Below are 20,262 nucleotides of genomic sequence, written 5' to 3'. Positions count from 1 at the left end.
GAAAGGACGGTGCAGTCAGAGAATAACGTGCAAGGGCCACAACGAGGTAGATTCGGAGATCAGGGGTTTATTTTTTATTGTATGAGAGGTCCATTCAAGAGTCTGATCACAGCGGAGCAGAAGCTGTCCTTGAGCCTGGTGGTACGAGCTTTCAGACTTTTATATCTTCTGCCCAATGGGAGCGTGGGGAAGGGAGAATGCCCAGGGTGGGAGGGATCTTTGGCTGCTGTCTCAAGGCAGAGTCCGTGGGAGGGAGACAGGGAGGGGTTGGGGGTTGGGGGTATGTTCCTGGGAAGACAGCTTCCTGTTCGATGTGTGACTGGCAATTGTACTTGACTTTCAGGTCCTGCTACCCACCGCAGACCTGGTGAGTAACGGGACCGGCTAGTGGGTGTGTGTGCGTGCCGCTACTTCACCGGATGTGCCACTGACCCCGCCTCCCCGCTTCAGCAAACTCTGGGCCGCCCGCCTTCCTCGCTCTTGTCTAAGCTCGCTATCTCTTGAGTAGAGCTACAGCATTCAGGCTGTGGTCTTCAGGAGGGGGAAGTCGAGGGGGGGGACACCGGTCCGCATCAGGATCAGCAGTGGAAAGCGTGAGCAGTTTCAAGTTCCTGGTGTCAACGTCTCTAAGAATCGACCCTTATCGTTGCAATCACAAAGAAGGCACGACAGCGGCTATATTTCATTGGGAGTTTGAGCAGACTTGGTATGTTACCAAAGTCACCGGCAAATTTCTAGAGATATACTGTGGAGAGAGTTCAGACTGTTTGCATCACTGTCTGGTGTGGAACGGCCACTGCACAGGATCAGAAAAAGCTGCAGAAAGTTGTAAACTCAGCCAGCTCCAGCACGGGCACGAACCTCCCCAGCATCGAGAACACCTTCAAAAGGTGATGCCTCAGAAAGGTGGCATCCGTCATTAAGGACCCCCGTCACCCAGGACATGACCCCTTCTCACTGCGACCATCAAGGAGGTGGTACGGGAGTCTGAAGACACACTCTCAAAGTTTTAGGAACAGCCTCTTCCCTTTTGCCATTGGATTTCTGAATAAACAATGAATCTGTGAACACTACCTCATTATTCTTTTCCCTCTCTCTCCGCACTGCTTAGTGGATTTATTTGTAATGTGCTTATTGTAATCTATAGTGTATTGCAATGCAAACCAACACATTTCACAACGTGTTCCCATGCCAGTGATAATTAAACCTGATTCTGGTTGTGATTCAGGTTCGGGTTTAAAATCTGGGCCGACATTCAGTGCTGTCAGAATTAGCTGCTTTTTTTTTAGCACAGTACATTAGAAACTTAAATTAAGACAGGGTGGTGAATCTGTGGAATTCACTGCCACAGATTCTGTGGAGGCCCAGTCATTGGGTATATTTAAACTGGAGGTTGTTAGGTTCTTGATTAGTCAGGGCATCAAAGCAGGAGAATGGGGTTGAGAGGGATGAAATGGGCCAAATGTCCTGATTCTGCTCCTGTGATAATTGGCAAAACACGAGGGAGAGGGAGATGTTTGCAGATCAGGAACCTGATGGCGGTGAGGAAGAAGCTGTTGAGGTCAGGTTCTTCCTCTTGCTGCACCTGCTGCTTGTGGGCAGCATCAAGAAGAGAGCATGGCTTGGGGGAGTCCCTGAGGAAGGAATGCCACTATCCTGAGATATCGCCTCTTGTAGATGTCCACTGACGGTGGGGAGAGCTCTACCCGTGACGGAACTGGCCGAGCCTCACCGGTCTCTGAGTGTTCCGTATAACAATTACAGCACGGTAACAGGCCGTCTCGGCCCTTCGAGTCCGTGCCGAACGCTTACTCTCACCTAGTCCCACCTACCTGCACTCAGCCCATAACCCTCCATTCCTTTCCTGTCCATATTCCTATCCAATTTTTTTTTAAATGACAAAATCGAACCTGCCTCTACCATTTCTACTGGAAGCTCGTTCCACACAGCTACCACTCTCTGAGTAAAGAAGTTCCCCCTCGTGTTACCCCTAAACTTTTGCCCCTTAACTCTCAACTCATGTCCTCTTGTTTGAATCTCCCCTACTCTCAATGGAAAAAGCCTATCCACGTCAACTCTATCTATCCCCCTCATAATTGTAAATACCTCTATCAAGTCCCCCCTCAACCTTCTACGCTCCAAAGAATAAAGACCTAACTTGTTCAACCTTTCTCTGTAACTTAGGTTCTGAAACCCAAGTAACATTCTAGTAAATCCCCTTTGTACTCTCTCTATTTCTGTACACTGACATAACCAGGCTGTGATGCAGCCAGTGGGGGTACTCTCACTGAGAGGAGAGGTTTGTCCGCGTCTTCGATGCCTAAGCTCCTTAAATTTCCTGCAGAGGAGAGACGGCCTTCCTGAGTATGCCGGCCCCGGACAGATCCTCCGAGATATTGACACCCAAGAGCCTGAAGTTGCTTTTGCCCTTTCTCGCTGCTGACCCCTCGATGTCCGTCCTCCAGACGTCCCCTTCATCGAGTCCACAGTCGTCTCCTTGGTCTTCCTAGTCCTGAAGGCAAGGTTGTCGCAGGACCTCCCACCCAGCTGAGCTATCTGGCTCCTCCCTCGAATCCTCACCACACTACGAGGCCAGCCCTGTTCGATGCGCACTTCCGGGTGCGATAGAGAGATGCCACAGTTGTCACGCCTCTGGTGTGTTGATCCCGAATGGGCCGGGGAAATTCAGACAATCAGCCTTGTGGTGCACTGGGTAGGAGTGCTGTCTTGTAGCCCTAGGGTCTGGGTTCAGCCCCCACGTCTGGCAATGTGTGACTGTGTGTGTGTGTGTTTGCGAGCGCGTGGAGTCTGCACACTGCTCTCTGTGATCACCTCGGTACCCCCCACGCGCTGCTGCTCCCTCCCACTCGGGGTCGGGGGGTTAACTTGCCGATGCAAGTGGGGGGTAGAATCTGAAGGGTGTTGCTGGGGAATAAAATGAGAGTAAATGCGTGGTTGCTGAAGGTCCTCTCCCCCCGCCACCATGATTGGATGCTAGTCTGCTGGACCAAAGCTAGTCAAGAGAAAATTGAGTAGAGCTGTTTACGCAAGAGAATTTAACAGTGATCGGGTGGGTTGGGGTGTTAATTCACGCTGAGGGGAATGGATCGGGGAGAGGTTTCCCCGGAAGAGGGCAGTGTGGACAGTGGGAGTGAATGGGAAGGGGAGGAAAGGGTTCAATTCCTGCCGGGATTTGGGACCTTACCCAGCTTGGGATAGGACTTGACCGGACTTTCCCAAAGGAAGAGGACAGGATGGTGGGGAGAATGAGGTTAGCTGGTAGTCAGTGAGGAGAGCAGTGGACTCCTGGGACGTGAGGTGAGACGGGAGCGGAGCTGTGTTCTGAGGAGGGGGGAGTGGTTTGTGTGTCTGCTGCAAGCCTGCCCCCCCCCCCCCACCCCCCCACACTGCTTGGTGACTGCTTGCATCCCCAGCTGCTTGCGGTGGGGTAAACACCAGGATCTAAAGGGTTAATTCTCCAATCCCCACACGCAACCCCGGGACTCTCGCACCCCCTTGCCACTCATCGTCCTGCCCTCCTCCCCCTCTCCCCGCGGGCATACTGTGCGTGAGAGGGAAGCTTTCTGCAGAACAACCCTCCTCAGTGTAGTGGCCTGCTTGTTGTCGGTGTCCTCCCTAATTCTGAACTCTGACCTTGTGCCCACGCAGACCAAGACCCCGAGCAGCTGGCGGCAGACACTGAGCTGCTGGACAAGCGAGCGGCGGACGAGAATCAGCATGGTGCCACTGACGTCCCCCCCGGGAGTTCGGTGAGTGGGTCTTCTGTTTGGTTTGGTTCAGGGGTGGGGTCCCATTGGGAGTGTGGACGGTGGGAGTGAATGGGAAAGGATGGGGTCCCATTGGGAGTGTGGACAGTGGGATTGAATGGGAAGGGGTGGGGTCCCATTGGGAGTGTGGACGGTGGGAGTGAATGGGAAGGGGTGGGGTCCATTGGGAGTGTGAACGGTGGGAGTGAATGGGAAAGGGTGGGGTCCATTGGGAGTGTGGACGGTGGGAGTGAATGAGAAGGGGTGGGGTCCCATTGGGAGTGTGGACGGTGGGAGTGAATGGGAAGGGGTGGGGTCCCATTGGGAGTGTGGACGGTGGGAGTGAATGGGAAGGGGTGGGGTCCCATTGGGAGTGTGGACGGTGGGAGTGAATGGGAAGGGGTGGGGTCCCATTGGGAGTGTGGACGGTGGGAGTGAATGGGAAGGGGTGGGGTCCCATTGGGAGTGTGGACGGTGGGAGTAAATGGGAAGGGGTGGGGTCCATTGGGAGTGTGGACGGTGGGAGTGAATGGGGGTGGGGTCCATTGGGAGTGTGGATGGTGGGAGAGAATGGGAAGGGGTGGGGTCCCATTGGGAGTGTAGACAGTGGGAGTGAATGGGGGTGGGGTCCATTGGGAGTGTGGACGGTGGGAGTGAATGGGAAGGGGTGGAGTCCCATTGGGAGTGTGGACAGTGGGAGTGAATGGAAAGGGGTGGGGTCCCATTGGGAGTGTGGACAGTGGGAGTGAATGGGAAGGGGTGGGGTCCATTGGGAGTGTGGACAGTGGGAGTGAATGGAAAGGGGTGGGGTCCCATTGGGAGTGTGGACAGTGGGAGTGAATGGAAAGGGGTGGGGTCCCATTGGGAGTGTGGACGGTGGGAGTGAATGGGAAGGGCTGGGGTCCCATTGGGAGTGTGGACGGTGGGAGTGAATGGGAAGGGGTGGGGTCCATTGGGAGTGTGGACAGTGGGAGTGAATGGAAAGGGGTGGGGTCCCATTGGGAGTGTGGACAGTGGGAGTGAATGGGAAGGGGTGGGGTCCATTGGGAATGTGGATGGTGGGAGTGAATGGGATGGGGTGGGGTCCCATTGGGAGTGTGGACGGTGGGAGTGAATGGGAAGGGGTGGGTCCCATTGGGAGTGTGGACGGTGGGAGTGAGTGGGAAAGGGGGTTGTCCAATTGGGAGTGTGGTTGGTCAGAGTGAATGGTCCAAGCTGCGTAACTCCATATTTTCTGTTCCGTTGCCCAGCTATGGATCGATCCCACACTGGAGAAACCGGGAGGAACACCCCACAGCTTCGGCTCTCTGGAAGTGCCGGTGGATAACAAAAGCAATCACATTCAGGCGAAGCTGGAGGTAGCATTCACCTGCAACAGATATAACTCTCATCATTAAGCCTTGTGGAGTAGCAGTCTCGTCACCCCAAACCCAACAGACATAGTAGCTGATCTAGGCCATTCGGCTCATTGAGTCTGTTCCCCCGTTCCATCAGACTCCCATTGAGTCTGCTCCCCGTTCCATCAGACTCCCATTGAGTCTGCTCCCACTTCCATCAGACTCCCATTGAGTCTGCTCCCACTTCCATCAGACTCCCATTGAGTCTGCTCCCCCGTTCCATCAGACTCACATTGAGTCTGCTCCCCGTTCCATCAGACTCCCATTGAGTCTGCTCCCCGGTTCCATCAGACTCCCATTGAGTCTGCTCCCCAGTTCCATCAGACTCCCATTGAGTCTGCTCCCACTTCCATCAGACTCCCATTGAGTCTGCTCCCCCGTTCCATCAGACTCCCATTGAGTCTGCTCCCCGGTTCCATCAGACTCCCATTGAGTCTGCTCCCCGGTTCCATCAGACTCCCATTGAGTCTGCTCCCCGGTTCCATCAGACTCCCATTGAGTCTGCTCCCCACTTCCATCAGACTCCCATTGAGTCTGCTCCCCACTTCCATCAGACTCCCATTGAGTCTGCTCCCCACTTCCATCAGACTCCCATTGAGTCTGCTCCCCACTTCCATCAGACTCCCAGTGAGTCTGCACCCCGTTCCTTCAGACTCCCATTGAGTCTGCTCCCCGGTTCCATCAGACTCCCATTGAGTCTGCTCCCACTTCCATCAGACTCCCATTGAGTCTGCTCCCCCATGCCATCAGACTCCCATTGAGTCTGCTCCCCGTTCCATCAGACTCTCATTGAGTCTGCTCCCCCATTCCATCAGACTCCCATTGAGTCTGCTCCCCCATTCCATCAGACTCCCATTGAGTCTGCTCCCCCTTCCATCAGACTCCCATTGAGTCTGCTCCCACTTCCATCAGACTCCCATTGAGTCTGCTCCCCCGTTCCATCAGACTCCCATTGAGTCTGCTCCCCCGTTCCATCAGACTCCCATTGAGTCTGCTCCCACTTCCATCAGACTCCCATTGAGTCTGCTCCCCGTTCCATCAGACTCCCATTGAGTCTGCTCCCACTTCCATCAGACTCCCATTGAGTCTGCTCCCACTTCCATCAGACTCCCATTGAGTCTGCTCCCCGTTCCATCAGACTCCCATTGAGTCTGCTCCCACTTCCATCAGACTCCCATTGAGTCTGCTCCCACTTCCATCAGACTCCCATTGAGTCTGCTCCCACTTCCATCAGACTCCCATTGAGTCTGCTCCCACTTCCATCAGACTCCCATTGAGTCTGCTCCCACTTCCATCAGACTCCCATTGAGTCTGCTCCCACTTCCATCAGACTCCCATTGAGTCTGCTCCCACTTCCATCAGACTCCCATTGAGTCTGCTTCCCACTTCCATCAGACTCCCATTGAGTCTGCTCCCCGTTCCATCAGACTCCCATTGAGTCTGCTCCCCCATTCCATCAGACTCCCATTGAGTCTGCTCCCCCTTCCATCAGACTCCCATTGAGTCTGCTCCCACTTCCATCAGACTCCCATTGAGTCTGCTCCCACTTCCATCAGACTCCCATTGAGTCTGCTCCCCGGTTCCATCAGACTCCCATTGAGTCTGCTCCCCGGTTCCATCAGACTCCCATTGAGTCTGCTCCCCGTTCCATCAGACTCCCATTGAGTCTGCTCCCCCATTCCATCACTCCCATTGAGTCTGCTCCCCCGTTCCATCAGGCTCCCATTGAGTCTGCTCCCCGGTTCCATCAGACTCCCATTGAGTCTGCTCCCCACTTCCATCAGACTCCCATTGAGTCTGCTCCCCCATTCCATCAGACTCCCATTGAGTCTGCTCCCCCATTCCATCAGACTCCCATTGAGTCTGCTCCCCATTCCATCAGACTCCCATTGAGTCTGCTCCCCGTTCCATCAGACTCCCATTGAGTCTGCTCCCCGTTCCATCAGACTCCCATAGAGTCTGCTTCCCCGTTCCATCAGACTCCCATTGAGTCTGCTCCCCCGTTCCATCAGACTCCCATTGAGTCTGCTCCCCCGTTCCATCAGACTCCCATTGAGTCTGCTCCCCGGTTCCATCAGACTCCCATTGAGTCTGCTCCCCACTTCCATCAGACTCCCATTGAGTCTGCACCCCGTTCCATCAGACTCCCATTGAGTCTGCTCCCCGGTTCCATCAGACTCCCATTGAGTCTGCTCCCACTTCCATCAGACTCCCATTGAGTCTGCTCCCCCATTCCATCAGACTCCCATTGAGTCTGCACCCCGTTCCATCAGACTCCCATTGAGTCTGCTCCCCGGTTCCATCAGACTCCCATTGAGTCTGCTCCCACTTCCATCAGACTCCCATTGAGTCTGCTCCCCCATTCCATCAGACTCCCATTGAGTCTGCTCCCCGTTCCATCAGACTCCCATTGAGTCTGCTCCCACTTCCATCAGACTCCCATTGAGTCTGCTGCCTGTTCCATCAGACTCCCATTGAGTCTGCTCCCCGTTCCATCAGACTCCCATTGAGTCTGCTCCCCGTTCCATCAGACTCCCATTGAGTCTACTCCCCGTTCCATCAGACTCCCATTGAGTCTGCTCCCACTTCCATCAGACTCCCATTGAGTCTGCTCTCCCGTTCCATCAGACTCCCATTGAGTCTGCTCCCCCGTTCCATCAGACTCCCATTGAGTCTGCTCCCACTTCCATCAGACTCCCATTGAGTCTGCTCCCACTTCCATCAGACTCCCATTGAGTCTGCTCCCACTTCCATCAGTCTCCCATTGAGTCTGCTTCCCCGTTCTATCAGACTCCCATTGAGTCTGCTCCCCGGTTCCATCAGACTCCCATTGAGTCTGCTCCCCGGTTCCATCAGACTCCCATTGAGTCTGCTCCCCGGTTCCATCAGACTCCCATTGAGTCTGCTCCCCGGTTCCATCAGACTCCCATTGAGTCTGCTCCCCACTTCCATCAGACTCCCATTGAGTCTGCTCCCCACTTCCATCAGACTCCCATTGAGTCTGCTCCCCACTTCCATCAGACTCCCATTGAGTCTGCTCCCCACTTCCATCAGACTCCCAGTGAGTCTGCACCCCGTTCCTTCAGACTCCCATTGAGTCTGCTCCCCGGTTCCATCAGACTCCCATTGAGTCTGCTCCCACTTCCATCAGACTCCCATTGAGTCTGCTCCCCCATGCCATCAGACTCCCATTGAGTCTGCTCCCCGTTCCATCAGACTCTCATTGAGTCTGCTCCCCCATTCCATCAGACTCCCATTGAGTCTGCTCCCCCATTCCATCAGACTCCCATTGAGTCTGCTCCCCCTTCCATCAGACTCCCATTGAGTCTGCTCCCACTTCCATCAGACTCCCATTGAGTCTGCTCCCACTTCCATCAGACTCCCATTGAGTCTGCTCCCACTTCCATCAGACTCCCATTGAGTCTGCTCCCACTTCCATCAGACTCCCATTGAGTCTGCTTCCCCGTTCCATCAGACTCCCATAGAGTCTGCTCCCCGGTTCCATCAGACTCCCATTGAGTCTGATCCCCGTTCCATCAGACTCCCATTGAGTCTGCTCCCACTTCCATCAGACTCCCATTGAGTCTGCTCCCACTTCCATCAGACTCCCATTGAGTCTGCTCCCCCGTTCCATCAGACTCCCATTGAGTCTGCTCCCCCGTTCCATCAGACTCCCATTGAGTCTGCTCCCACTTCCATCAGACTCCCATTGAGTCTGCTCCCACTTCCATCAGACTCCCATTGAGTCTGCTCCCCGTTCCATCAGACTCCCATTGAGTCTGCTCCCACTTCCATCAGACTCCCATTGAGTCTGCTCCCACTTCCATCAGACTCCCATTGAGTCTGCTCCCCGTTCCATCAGACTCCCATTGAGTCTGCTCCCACTTCCATCAGACTCCCATTGAGTCTGCTCCCACTTCCATCAGACTCCCATTGAGTCTGCTCCCACTTCCATCAGACTCCCATTGAGTCTGCTCCCACTTCCATCAGACTCCCATTGAGTCTGCTCCCACTTCCATCAGACTCCCATTGAGTCTGCTCCCACTTCCATCAGACTCCCATTGAGTCTGCTCCCACTTCCATCAGACTCCCATTGAGTCTGCTCCCACTTCCATCAGACTCCCATTGAGTCTGCTTCCCACTTCCATCAGACTCCCATTGAGTCTGCTCCCCGTTCCATCAGACTCCCATTGAGTCTGCTCCCCCATTCCATCAGACTCCCATTGAGTCTGCTCCCCCTTCCATCAGACTCCCATTGAGTCTGCTCCCACTTCCATCAGACTCCCATTGAGTCTGCTCCCACTTCCATCAGACTCCCATTGAGTCTGCTCCCCGGTTCCATCAGACTCCCATTGAGTCTGCTCCCCGGTTCCATCAGACTCCCATTGAGTCTGCTCCCCGTTCCATCAGACTCCCATTGAGTCTGCTCCCCCATTCCATCACTCCCATTGAGTCTGCTCCCCCGTTCCATCAGGCTCCCATTGAGTCTGCTCCCCGGTTCCATCAGACTCCCATTGAGTCTGCTCCCCACTTCCATCAGACTCCCATTGAGTCTGCTCCCCCATTCCATCAGACTCCCATTGAGTCTGCTCCCCCATTCCATCAGACTCCCATTGAGTCTGCTCCCCATTCCATCAGACTCCCATTGAGTCTGCTCCCCGTTCCATCAGACTCCCATTGAGTCTGCTCCCCGTTCCATCAGACTCCCATAGAGTCTGCTTCCCCGTTCCATCAGACTCCCATTGAGTCTGCTCCCCCGTTCCATCAGACTCCCATTGAGTCTGCTCCCCCGTTCCATCAGACTCCCATTGAGTCTGCTCCCCGGTTCCATCAGACTCCCATTGAGTCTGCTCCCCACTTCCATCAGACTCCCATTGAGTCTGCACCCCGTTCCATCAGACTCCCATTGAGTCTGCTCCCCGGTTCCATCAGACTCCCATTGAGTCTGCTCCCACTTCCATCAGACTCCCATTGAGTCTGCTCCCCCATTCCATCAGACTCCCATTGAGTCTGCACCCCGTTCCATCAGACTCCCATTGAGTCTGCTCCCCGGTTCCATCAGACTCCCATTGAGTCTGCTCCCACTTCCATCAGACTCCCATTGAGTCTGCTCCCCCATTCCATCAGACTCCCATTGAGTCTGCTCCCCGTTCCATCAGACTCCCATTGAGTCTGCTCCCACTTCCATCAGACTCCCATTGAGTCTGCTGCCTGTTCCATCAGACTCCCATTGAGTCTGCTCCCCGTTCCATCAGACTCCCATTGAGTCTGCTCCCCGTTCCATCAGACTCCCATTGAGTCTACTCCCCGTTCCATCAGACTCCCATTGAGTCTGCTCCCACTTCCATCAGACTCCCATTGAGTCTGCTCTCCCGTTCCATCAGACTCCCATTGAGTCTGCTCCCCCGTTCCATCAGACTCCCATTGAGTCTGCTCCCACTTCCATCAGACTCCCATTGAGTCTGCTCCCACTTCCATCAGACTCCCATTGAGTCTGCTCCCACTTCCATCAGTCTCCCATTGAGTCTGCTTCCCCGTTCTATCAGACTCCCATTGAGTCTGCTCCCCGGTTCCATCAGACTCCCATTGAGTCTGCTCCCCGGTTCCATCAGACTCCCATTGAGTCTGCTCCCCGGTTCCATCAGACTCCCATTGAGTCTGCTCCCCGGTTCCATCAGACTCCCATTGAGTCTGCTCCCCACTTCCATCAGACTCCCATTGAGTCTGCTCCCCACTTCCATCAGACTCCCATTGAGTCTGCTCCCCACTTCCATCAGACTCCCATTGAGTCTGCTCCCCACTTCCATCAGACTCCCAGTGAGTCTGCACCCCGTTCCTTCAGACTCCCATTGAGTCTGCTCCCCGGTTCCATCAGACTCCCATTGAGTCTGCTCCCACTTCCATCAGACTCCCATTGAGTCTGCTCCCCCATGCCATCAGACTCCCATTGAGTCTGCTCCCCGTTCCATCAGACTCTCATTGAGTCTGCTCCCCCATTCCATCAGACTCCCATTGAGTCTGCTCCCCCATTCCATCAGACTCCCATTGAGTCTGCTCCCCCTTCCATCAGACTCCCATTGAGTCTGCTCCCACTTCCATCAGACTCCCATTGAGTCTGCTCCCACTTCCATCAGACTCCCATTGAGTCTGCTCCCACTTCCATCAGACTCCCATTGAGTCTGCTCCCACTTCCATCAGACTCCCATTGAGTCTGCTTCCCCGTTCCATCAGACTCCCATAGAGTCTGCTCCCCGGTTCCATCAGACTCCCATTGAGTCTGATCCCCGTTCCATCAGACTCCCATTGAGTCTGCTCCCACTTCCATCAGACTCCCATTGAGTCTGCTCCCACTTCCATCAGACTCCCATTGAGTCTGCTCCCCACTTCCATCAGACTCCCATTGAGTCTGCTCCCCAGTTCCATCAGACTCCCATTGAGTCTGCTCCCCGTTCCATCAGACTCCCATTGAGTCTGCTCCCTGTTCCATCAGACTCCCATTGAGTCTGCTTCCCCGTTCCATCAGACTCCCATTGAGTCTGCTTCCCCGTTCCATCAGACTCCCATTGAGTCTGCTCCCTGGTTCCATCAGACTCCCATTGAGTCTGCTCCCACTTCCATCAGACTCCCATTGAGTCTGCTCCCACTTCCATCAGACTCCCATTGAGTCTGTTCCCACTTCCATCAGACTCCCATTGAGTCTGCTCCCACTTCCATCAGACTCCCATTGAGTCTGCTCCCCGGTTCCATCAGACTCCCATTAAGTCTGCTCCCCGTTCCATCAGACTCCCATTGAGTCTGCTCCCTGTTCCATCAGACTCCCATTGAGTCTGCTTCCCCGTTCCATCAGACTCCCATTGAGTCTGCTCCCTGGTTCCATCAGACTCCCATTGAGTCTGCTCCCACTTCCATCAGACTCCCATTGAGTCTGCTCCCACTTCCATCAGACTCCCATTGAGTCTGCTCCCACTTCCATCAGACTCCCATTGAGTCTGCTCCCACTTCCATCAGACTCCCATTGAGTCTGCTCCCACTTCCATCAGACTCCCATTGAGTCTGCTCCCCGGTTCCATCAGACTCCCATTGAGTCTGCTCCCCGGTTCCATCAGACTCCCATTGAGTCTGCTCCCCGTTCGATCAGACTCCCATTGAGTCTGCTCCCCCATTCCATCAGACTCCCATTGAGTCTGCTCCCCCTTCCATCAGACTCCCATTGAGTCTGCTCCCCCTTTCATCAGACTCCCATTGAGTCTGCTCCCCCTTCCATCAGACTCCCATTGAGTCTGCTCCCCCTTCCATCAGACTCCCATTGAGTCTGCTCCCCCTTCCATCAGACTCCCATTGAGTCTGCTCCCACTTCCATCAGACTCCCATTGAGTCTGCTTCCCCGTTCCATCAGACTCCCATAGAGTCTGCTCCCCGGTTCCATCAGACTCCCATTGAGTCTGCTCCCCGTTCCATCAGACTCCCATTGAGTCTGCTCCCACTTCCATCAGACTCCCATTGAGTCTGCTCCCACTTCCATCAGACTCCCATTGAGTCTGCTCCCCACTTCCATCAGACTCCCATTGAGTCTGCTCCCCAGTTCCATCAGACTCCCATTGAGTCTGCTCCCCGTTCCATCAGACTCCCATTGAGTCTGCTCCCTGTTCCATCAGACTCCCATTGAGTCTGCTTCCCCGTTCCATCAGACTCCCATTGAGTCTGCTCCCTGGTTCCATCAGACTCCCATTGAGTCTGCTCCCACTTCCATCAGACTCCCATTGAGTCTGCTCCCACTTCCATCAGACTCCCATTGAGTCTGCTCCCACTTCCATCAGACTCCCATTGAGTCTGCTCCCACTTCCATCAGACTCCCATTGAGTCTGCTCCCACTTCCATCAGACTACCATTGAGTCTGCTCCCCACTTCCATCAGACTCCCATTGAGTCTGCTCCCCAGTTCCATCAGACTCCCATTGAGTCTGCTCCCCGTTCCATCAGACTCCCATTGAGTCTGCTCCCTGTTCCATCAGACTCCCATTGAGTCTGCTTCCCCGTTCCATCAGACTCCCATTGAGTCTGCTCCCTGGTTCCATCAGACTCACATTGAGTCTGCTCCCACTTCCATCAGAGTCCCATTGAGTCTGCTCCCCGTTCCATCAGACTCCCATTGAGTCTGCTCCCACTTCCATCAGACTCCCATTGAGTCTGCTCCCCGTTCCATCAGACTCCCATTGAGTCTGCTCCCACTTCCATCAGACTCCCATTGAGTCTGCTCCCACTTCCATCAGACTCCCATTGAGTCTGCTCCCACTTCCATCAGACTCCCATTGAGTCTGCTCCCACTTCCATCAGACTCCCATTGAGTCTGCTCCCACTTCCATCAGACTCCCATTGAGTCTGCTCCCACTTCCATCAGACTCCCATTGAGTCTGCTCCCACTTCCATCAGACTCCCATTGAGTCTGCTTCCCACTTCCATCAGACTCCCATTGAGTCTGCTCCCCGTTCCATCAGACTCCCATTGAGTCTGCTCCCCCATTCCATCAGACTCCCATTGAGTCTGCTCCCCCTTCCATCAGACTCCCATTGAGTCTGCTCCCACTTCCATCAGACTCCCATTGAGTCTGCTCCCACTTCCATCAGACTCCCATTGAGTCTGCTCCCCGGTTCCATCAGTGCGGTTCCAGTCGGTGCGGTTTGGCGGAGGGGTCGGTGCGGTTTGGCGGTGCGGTCGGTGCGGTTTGGCGGTGGGGTCGGTGTGGTCGGTGCGGTTTGGCGGTGGGGTCGGTGTGGTCGGTCCGTTTTGGCGGTGGGGTCGGTGCGGTTTGGCGGTGTGGTCGGTCCGGTTTGTCGGTGGGGTCGGTGCGGTTTGGCGGTGGGGTCGGTGTGGTCGGTCCGTTTTGACGGAGGGGTCGGTCCGTTTTGGCGGTGCGGTCGGTGCGGTTTGGCGGTGGGGTCGGTGTGGTCGGTGCGGTTTGGCGTTTGTGTCGGTGTGGTCGGTCCGTTTTGGCGGTGTGGTCGGTGCGGTTTGGCGGTGTGGTCGGTGCGGTTTGTCGGTGGGGTCGGTGCGGTTTGGCGGTGGGGTCGGTGTGGTTGGTTTTGTTTGGCGGTGGGGTCGGTGCGGTTTGACGGAGGGGTCGGTGCGGTTTGGCGGTGGGGTCGGTGCGGTTTGGCGGTGGGGTCGATGTGGTTTGGCAGTAGAGTCGGAGGCCAGTTTCTGGGCTGTGCGGAGTGTGAGATGCGATGAATGTGGAACCTCCGCTGCCCTGATCCCGGCTGTAGGTCTGGGGGCTTCAACCTAGGGGTTGATGATGAAGGGCGACAGGACAATGGGGTGAATTCTGGTCTCGTGGCTGGGGGTTGCCCTCTGGCTCAGTCTGGGTTGGTTTTAAAGGGGAGCAGGAGGGTTTGGTGGGAAGGGACTGGAAAGTCCACCCTTCACAATTTGCTGCTGCCCTTCTCTGTGATACTGCCTCTGATTGGTTCTCTCTCTCTCTGTCCCCACTCCGATTGGCTGCAGGCGCAGACGGCCAAGCTGAACCCGCTGGAGGGCAGGCATCTGGTGAAGGCAGCCAAAGGTCCTGAAGGCAGCGAGGAGGAGGTGGGGAGGCGGGACCGAGGCAAACGGAAGTGGAAAGAGGAGGAGAGGGTCAGACAGCAAGACGGGGAGATGGAGGGTCGCAAATGGTGGGACAGGGATGGGGGTGGGTGGCAAAAAGACACGGGCAAGCAGGGCAGACAGCAGCCAGACGGGAGGGATGGACACAGACAGGTAAAGGAGGAAGGGCATCGGAGAGTCGAGGGGGAGGGAGGCAGACAGTGGCGTGGTGGGGACAAAGGCAGCAGACAGTGGTACAAGGAGGGCGGAGGGGCAGATAAGAGACCAGCCAAGGTGGCAGGCACTGAACAGCGGAGTAAGGCAGAGGGAGGCAGACGGGGAGTCAAGGAGGGAGACAGACGATGGGGAGGGAAGGAAGGCAGACAGGGAGTCGAGGAGGGAGACAGACGGTGGGGAGGGAAGGAAGGCAGACAGGGAGTCGAGGAGGGAGACAGACGGTGGGGAGGGAAGGAAGGCAGACGGGGAGTCGAGGAGGGAGACAGACGGTGGGGAGGGAAGGAAGGCAGACGGGGAGTCGAGGAGGGAGACAGACGGTGGGGAGGGAAGGAAGGCAGACGGGGAGTTGAGGAGGGAGACAGACGGTGGGGAGGGAAGGAAGGCAGACGGGGAGTCGAGGAGGGAGACAGACGGTGGGGAGGGAAGGAAGGCAGACGGGGAGTCGAGGAGGGAGACAGACAGGGTGACAAGGAGAGGGAGAGGTGGTGGGACAAGAAGGATGAATGGCAGGGAGACGAACAGGGCAGGCAGAGAGTCAATGAGGGTAGACGGGGAGAGGAGGGGGGCAAATTTCACAGAGCCAAGGTGAGTAGACAGGGCGATTGGAAGGGGGACAGATGGTGGGGCAAGAAGGATGGACGATGGGGAGATGAAGAGGGGGGGAAACGGCAAGAAGACAAGGGATGGCGCAGGAGGCAGGGAGACGAGGAGGAAGGAAGCAAATGGGGAAAAGAGAGGGGCAGACGGCGGGACGGGGAGCAGCGAGCCTGCGGTGACGTGCCGAGCTGTGCCCAGCGGGAAGGACAGGAGCTGTTTGGTCTGGACCTGCCCCCCGTCACGGAGCCCCAGCTGGCCGCGGCCGTTGCTGACTACATCCGCCAGTCCGGCTTGAGCCCGGTGCTGGCCCAGCAACTGACCGCCCGGGCTGCTTCCTTCTTCCCGGGCGGAGTTTTTGCCCACCACCGAGAGAGCCTCGCCGCGTTCCTGGACCGGCTCGAGGAGGAGGTGGAGGAGGCAGCTGAGAGGGAGTTCGGAGACGATGAAGCAGTCACAGACTTCGAGGACTATGTCTGGGCCCGGCTAGTGGGGGAGGAGGCCGTCCGCGACAGGTGCGTAAGAAAAGTATCCAGTTATGGCTCATGGGACGGTGTGGAGGGAGTTTCACTCTGTGTCTGACCCCGGGAGTGTGTGATGGGACGGTGTAGAGGGAATTTCACTCTGTGTCTGACCCCGGGAGTGTGTGATGGGACGGCGTGGAGGGAGTTTCACTCTGTGTCTGACCCCGGGAGTGTGTGATGGAACAGTGTGGAGGGAATTTCACTCTGTGTCTGACCCCGGGAGTGTGTGATGGGACGGTGTAGAGGGAGCTTCACTCTGTGTCTGACCCCGGGAGTGTGTGATGGGACAGTGTAGAGGGAGCTTCCCTCTGTGTTTGACCCCGGGAGTGTGTGATGGGACGGTGTGGAGGGAGATTCACTCTGTGTCTGACCCCGGGAGTGTGTGATGGGACAGTGTGGAGGGAGCTTCACTCTGTGTCTGACCCCGGGAGTGTGTGATGGGACGGTGTGGAGGGAGCTTCACTCTGTGTCTGACCCTGGGAGTGTGTGATGGGACGGCGTGGAGGGAGTTTCACTCTGTGTCTGACCCCGGGAGTGTGTGATGGGACGGCGCGGAGGGAGCTTCACTCTGTGTCTGACCCCGGGAGTGTGTGATGGGACGGCGCGGAGGGAGCTTCACTCTGTGTCTGACCCCGGGAGTGTGTGATGGGACGGTGCGGAGGGAGCTTCACTCTGTGTCTGACCCCGGGAGTGTGTGATGGGACGGTGTGGAGGGAGCATCACTCTGTGTCTGACCCCGGGAGTGTGTGATGGGACGGTGTGGAGGGAGCATCACTCTGTGTCTGACCCCGGGAGTGTGTGATGGGACGGTGTGGAGGGAGTTTCACTCTGTGTCTGACCCCGGGAGTGTGTGATGGGACGGTGTGGAGGGAGCTTCACTCTGTGTCTGACCCCGGGAGTGTGTGATGGGACGGTGTGGAGGGAGTTTCACTCTGTGTCTGACCCCGGGAGTGTGTGATGGGACGGTGTGGAGGGAGCTTCACTCTGTGTCTGACCCCGGGAGTGTGTGATGGGACGGTGTGGAGGGAGATTCACTCTGTGTCTGACCCCTTTTTTTTTATTACAAAATCCTTTATTACAAATATCGGTGCTATAAAATATATACAAAACAGTGGCAAACACAGTTACTTCACTACAAATAGACAATAGACATCACACCAAAATGTTGCCATCTCTATCCACGATGGCATTTACAACCCACGGAGCCCAACGGTCTCGAAACTCCTCTAAGGTCGCCGTGGACTGCGCGTGTTCGTTTTCAATATTTACCCGGGCACGAACATACCCTCTAAACATTGCCAGGCAGTCTGCCCGGGGAGATCCTCCCGACACCCGTTTCCAAGACCCTCGGATGGCGGACTTCGCCAGCCCCAGGAGCAAGTTGACTAGGACATCCTCATCCCTCCATGCCCCCCTCCTTACTGAATGACCATATATAAATAGGGTGGGGCTAAAATGCAGCCAGAAGGCGAGAAGCAGCCCACACAAATACGCAAAAAGAGGCTGCAGCCTCACACACTCCATGTACATGTGGTACACGGTCTCCTCCAGCCCGCAGAAGTGGCATGCGAGTGGGATATCCCTGTACAAACTAAAAAACTTATTGCAGGGCATCACTCTATGCAGCACCCTCCAGCCGAGATCCCCCAGGTGCATGGGAAGAACCCCCTCGTAAAGGGACTTCCAGTGGGGACCCGCCTCACCTCCGGGTGGAAAGACCGACCGCCATGGCGTGTCGGGACGGTGGACAAGGGCAAGGAAGTGGAGGATGTGGAGCAGCAGCCCATACAAATACCTCCTACTTGCATCCCTGAATGGGACTGTGGGTATCGATGAGAGACGGCTCAAGTTGTGTGGACACGGCTCCCGGAGAAGAATGCGGGGTCTGGGCCCGACAAGCAGCTCGGCCTGAGTCGGTCCACACAACTGAGCCGCACTGACATCCACTGAGGTAGGGCAAGGGTCAGACAGGACCCCGCCCTCCGCCTGAGGAGGGGATTCCCGGCCTGAGGCGACCATGTTCCAGACTCTCAGTAGGTCCTGATAGAAGCCGGGCAGACTCCGCAAAGCAGTACGGCTGACGCCCGCCAGTGGTAGCCGCATGTCTTCGTGAAGACAGCAGCCTCTCCGGAGGAAGAAAGTCGCCAACACGTGCCACCTGGGAGGGTGCTCGGCGTCCAGGAATCTCTGCAGAGTCCTGAGGCGGAGAGCCGCCAGTCGCGTTCGAACGCACACCAGCGACTGTCCGCCCTCTCCCACTGGGAGACTCAAGACCGCTGCAGAGACCCAGTGTTTCCTGTTGCCCCAGAAGAAGTCCGCTAACTTCCTCTGCATTCTCGCAACAAATGGGGCAGGAGGGGCCAAGGTGACCATCCGATACCACAACATGGAGGCTACCAGCTGGTTTATGACCACCACCCTGCCTCGATAGGAAAGCACCCTGAGAAGGCCTGACCAGCGCCCCAGTCGGGCCATGACTTTCGTCTCCAGGTCCTGCCAGTTCGCTAGCCAGGTTTCCCCAGAAGGACTCAGGTAGACTCCCAGATAGAGATGTCTAGTGCTCCACTCAAAAGCTCTCATCTCCTCCGGCAGGGAGTCCACCTGCCACTGACCCACTAAGAGTCCGGAACATTTTGCCCAGTTGATCCTAGCGGAGGATGCTGCCGAGAAAACTTCTTGGCACTCGCGCATCCTCCGCAGGTCATTGGGATCTGTCATCATGAGGAGTACATCATCGGCGTAGGCCGACAGGACGACCTCCATGTCCGGTTCACGCAGAACCAAACCTGTCAGCCTTCGCCGTAGGAGGCTCAGGAATGGCTCGACACAGATCGCGTACAATTGACCGGACATGGGGCATCCCTGACGTACTCCTCTCCTGAAGGAAATGGGCGCTGCCAGTGATCCATTGACCTTAACAAGGCACTCCACGGCAGAGTATAGGAGCCGAACTCGGGCCACAAAATGTGGTCCGAGCCCAAAGGCCTGCAGAGTGCCCACCAGGAAACTGTGGTCTACCCGGTCAAACGCCTTCTCCTGGTCAAGAGAGAGAAACACTGCCCGGGACCCAGTCTCCTGCTGCAGGTGGATCAGGTCCCGTACTAGGTGGCATTGTCCTGGATGGAGCGGCCTGGGACTGTGTAAGATTGGTCAGGGTGAATCACCTGTCTCAGTACTGAACCAAGATGGTTGGCCATTGCCTGGGCGAAGATGTTGTAGTCCGCGCACAAGAGGGAGACCGGGCGCCAGTTCTTTAGCAGGCGGAGGTCTCCCTTCTTGAGCAGCAGGACCACAACAGCTCTCCGCCATGAGAGGGGCATTTCCCCAGTGGCTAGGCTCTCCCCTAGAACAAGGCTGTAATCATCTCCCAGGACATCCCAAAAAGCCTGATAAAACTCTATACTCAGACCATCTAAGCCAGGGGATTTACCCCTCCGGAGTTGCCGAAGGGCAGTAGACAGCTCCTCCCGAGTCAGAGGAGCATCCAGACACGCTGCGTGCTCTGGGCTGACCTTTGCTAAATCTTCCCAGACCTCACTGCACGCCCCTGCATTTGACGGATCTGGTGAGAATAAGGACCGATAGAAAGTGCGGACTTCTTTGATAATCTCGTCAGGATCCGTGATGGAGGAGCCATCAGCAGCCAGTAGCTCCACCAGCTGCTTTTGAACTCCCCGCCACTTCTCCAACGAGTAGAAGGGGGAGCTGCGGTCCAAATCTTGCAGCATTTGGATCCGCGACCTCACATATGCACCTCGGGACTGCTGAAGCTGCAGATGCCTGAGTGCGTCCTTCTTCTCCTGGTATTCCTGCCACATTTGATGGTCTCCAAGACGGGACTCTAGGTCAAGCAACGCTCTCTAAAGCCGCTCAATCTCAGAGCCCTGCCTCTTTGTTGACCCCCTAGTGTACTCCCGACATAAAAACCGGATGTGGGCCTTGGGCCTTGCCCACATCCCACCACAGCCGTAGGGAGCTGAACTCTCTCCGTCTCTCTCTCCAGGTGGCCCAGAACGCTCGGAATGAATCCCGGAATCGTCTGTCCTCCAGCAGCCGGTTGTTAAAGTGCCAATACCCGGATCCCACCCGAGGGTGCAGAGGAGTAAATTCCATCCACACAAGGTGATGATCCGAGCACGACACCGGCCGCATGGAGGACGCCGAC

The 20,262-nt window shown here is 56.2% G+C and overlaps 1 protein-coding gene across 1 annotated transcript in view; it reads left to right on the top strand.

Annotated features, from left to right (window-relative positions):
• The window catches only part of LOC140735783 (uncharacterized), a 43,812-nt gene that overhangs the window by 17,863 nt on the left and 5,687 nt on the right, over window positions 1-20,262 (top strand). The window contains exons 8-11 of the mRNA XM_073061260.1: window positions 344-367; window positions 3,670-3,770; window positions 5,018-5,125; window positions 14,665-16,088. Coding sequence (XP_072917361.1) covers window positions 344-367; window positions 3,670-3,770; window positions 5,018-5,125; window positions 14,665-16,088 — 1,657 coding nt within the window. The remainder of the gene's footprint in view (window positions 1-343; window positions 368-3,669; window positions 3,771-5,017; window positions 5,126-14,664; window positions 16,089-20,262) is intronic.

This window comes from Hemitrygon akajei, chromosome 11 (assembly GCF_048418815.1).
Source record: "Hemitrygon akajei chromosome 11, sHemAka1.3, whole genome shotgun sequence".
Lineage (NCBI taxonomy): Eukaryota > Metazoa > Chordata > Chondrichthyes > Myliobatiformes > Dasyatidae > Hemitrygon > Hemitrygon akajei.
This window is presented reverse-complemented; position numbering and strand designations above follow the sequence as displayed.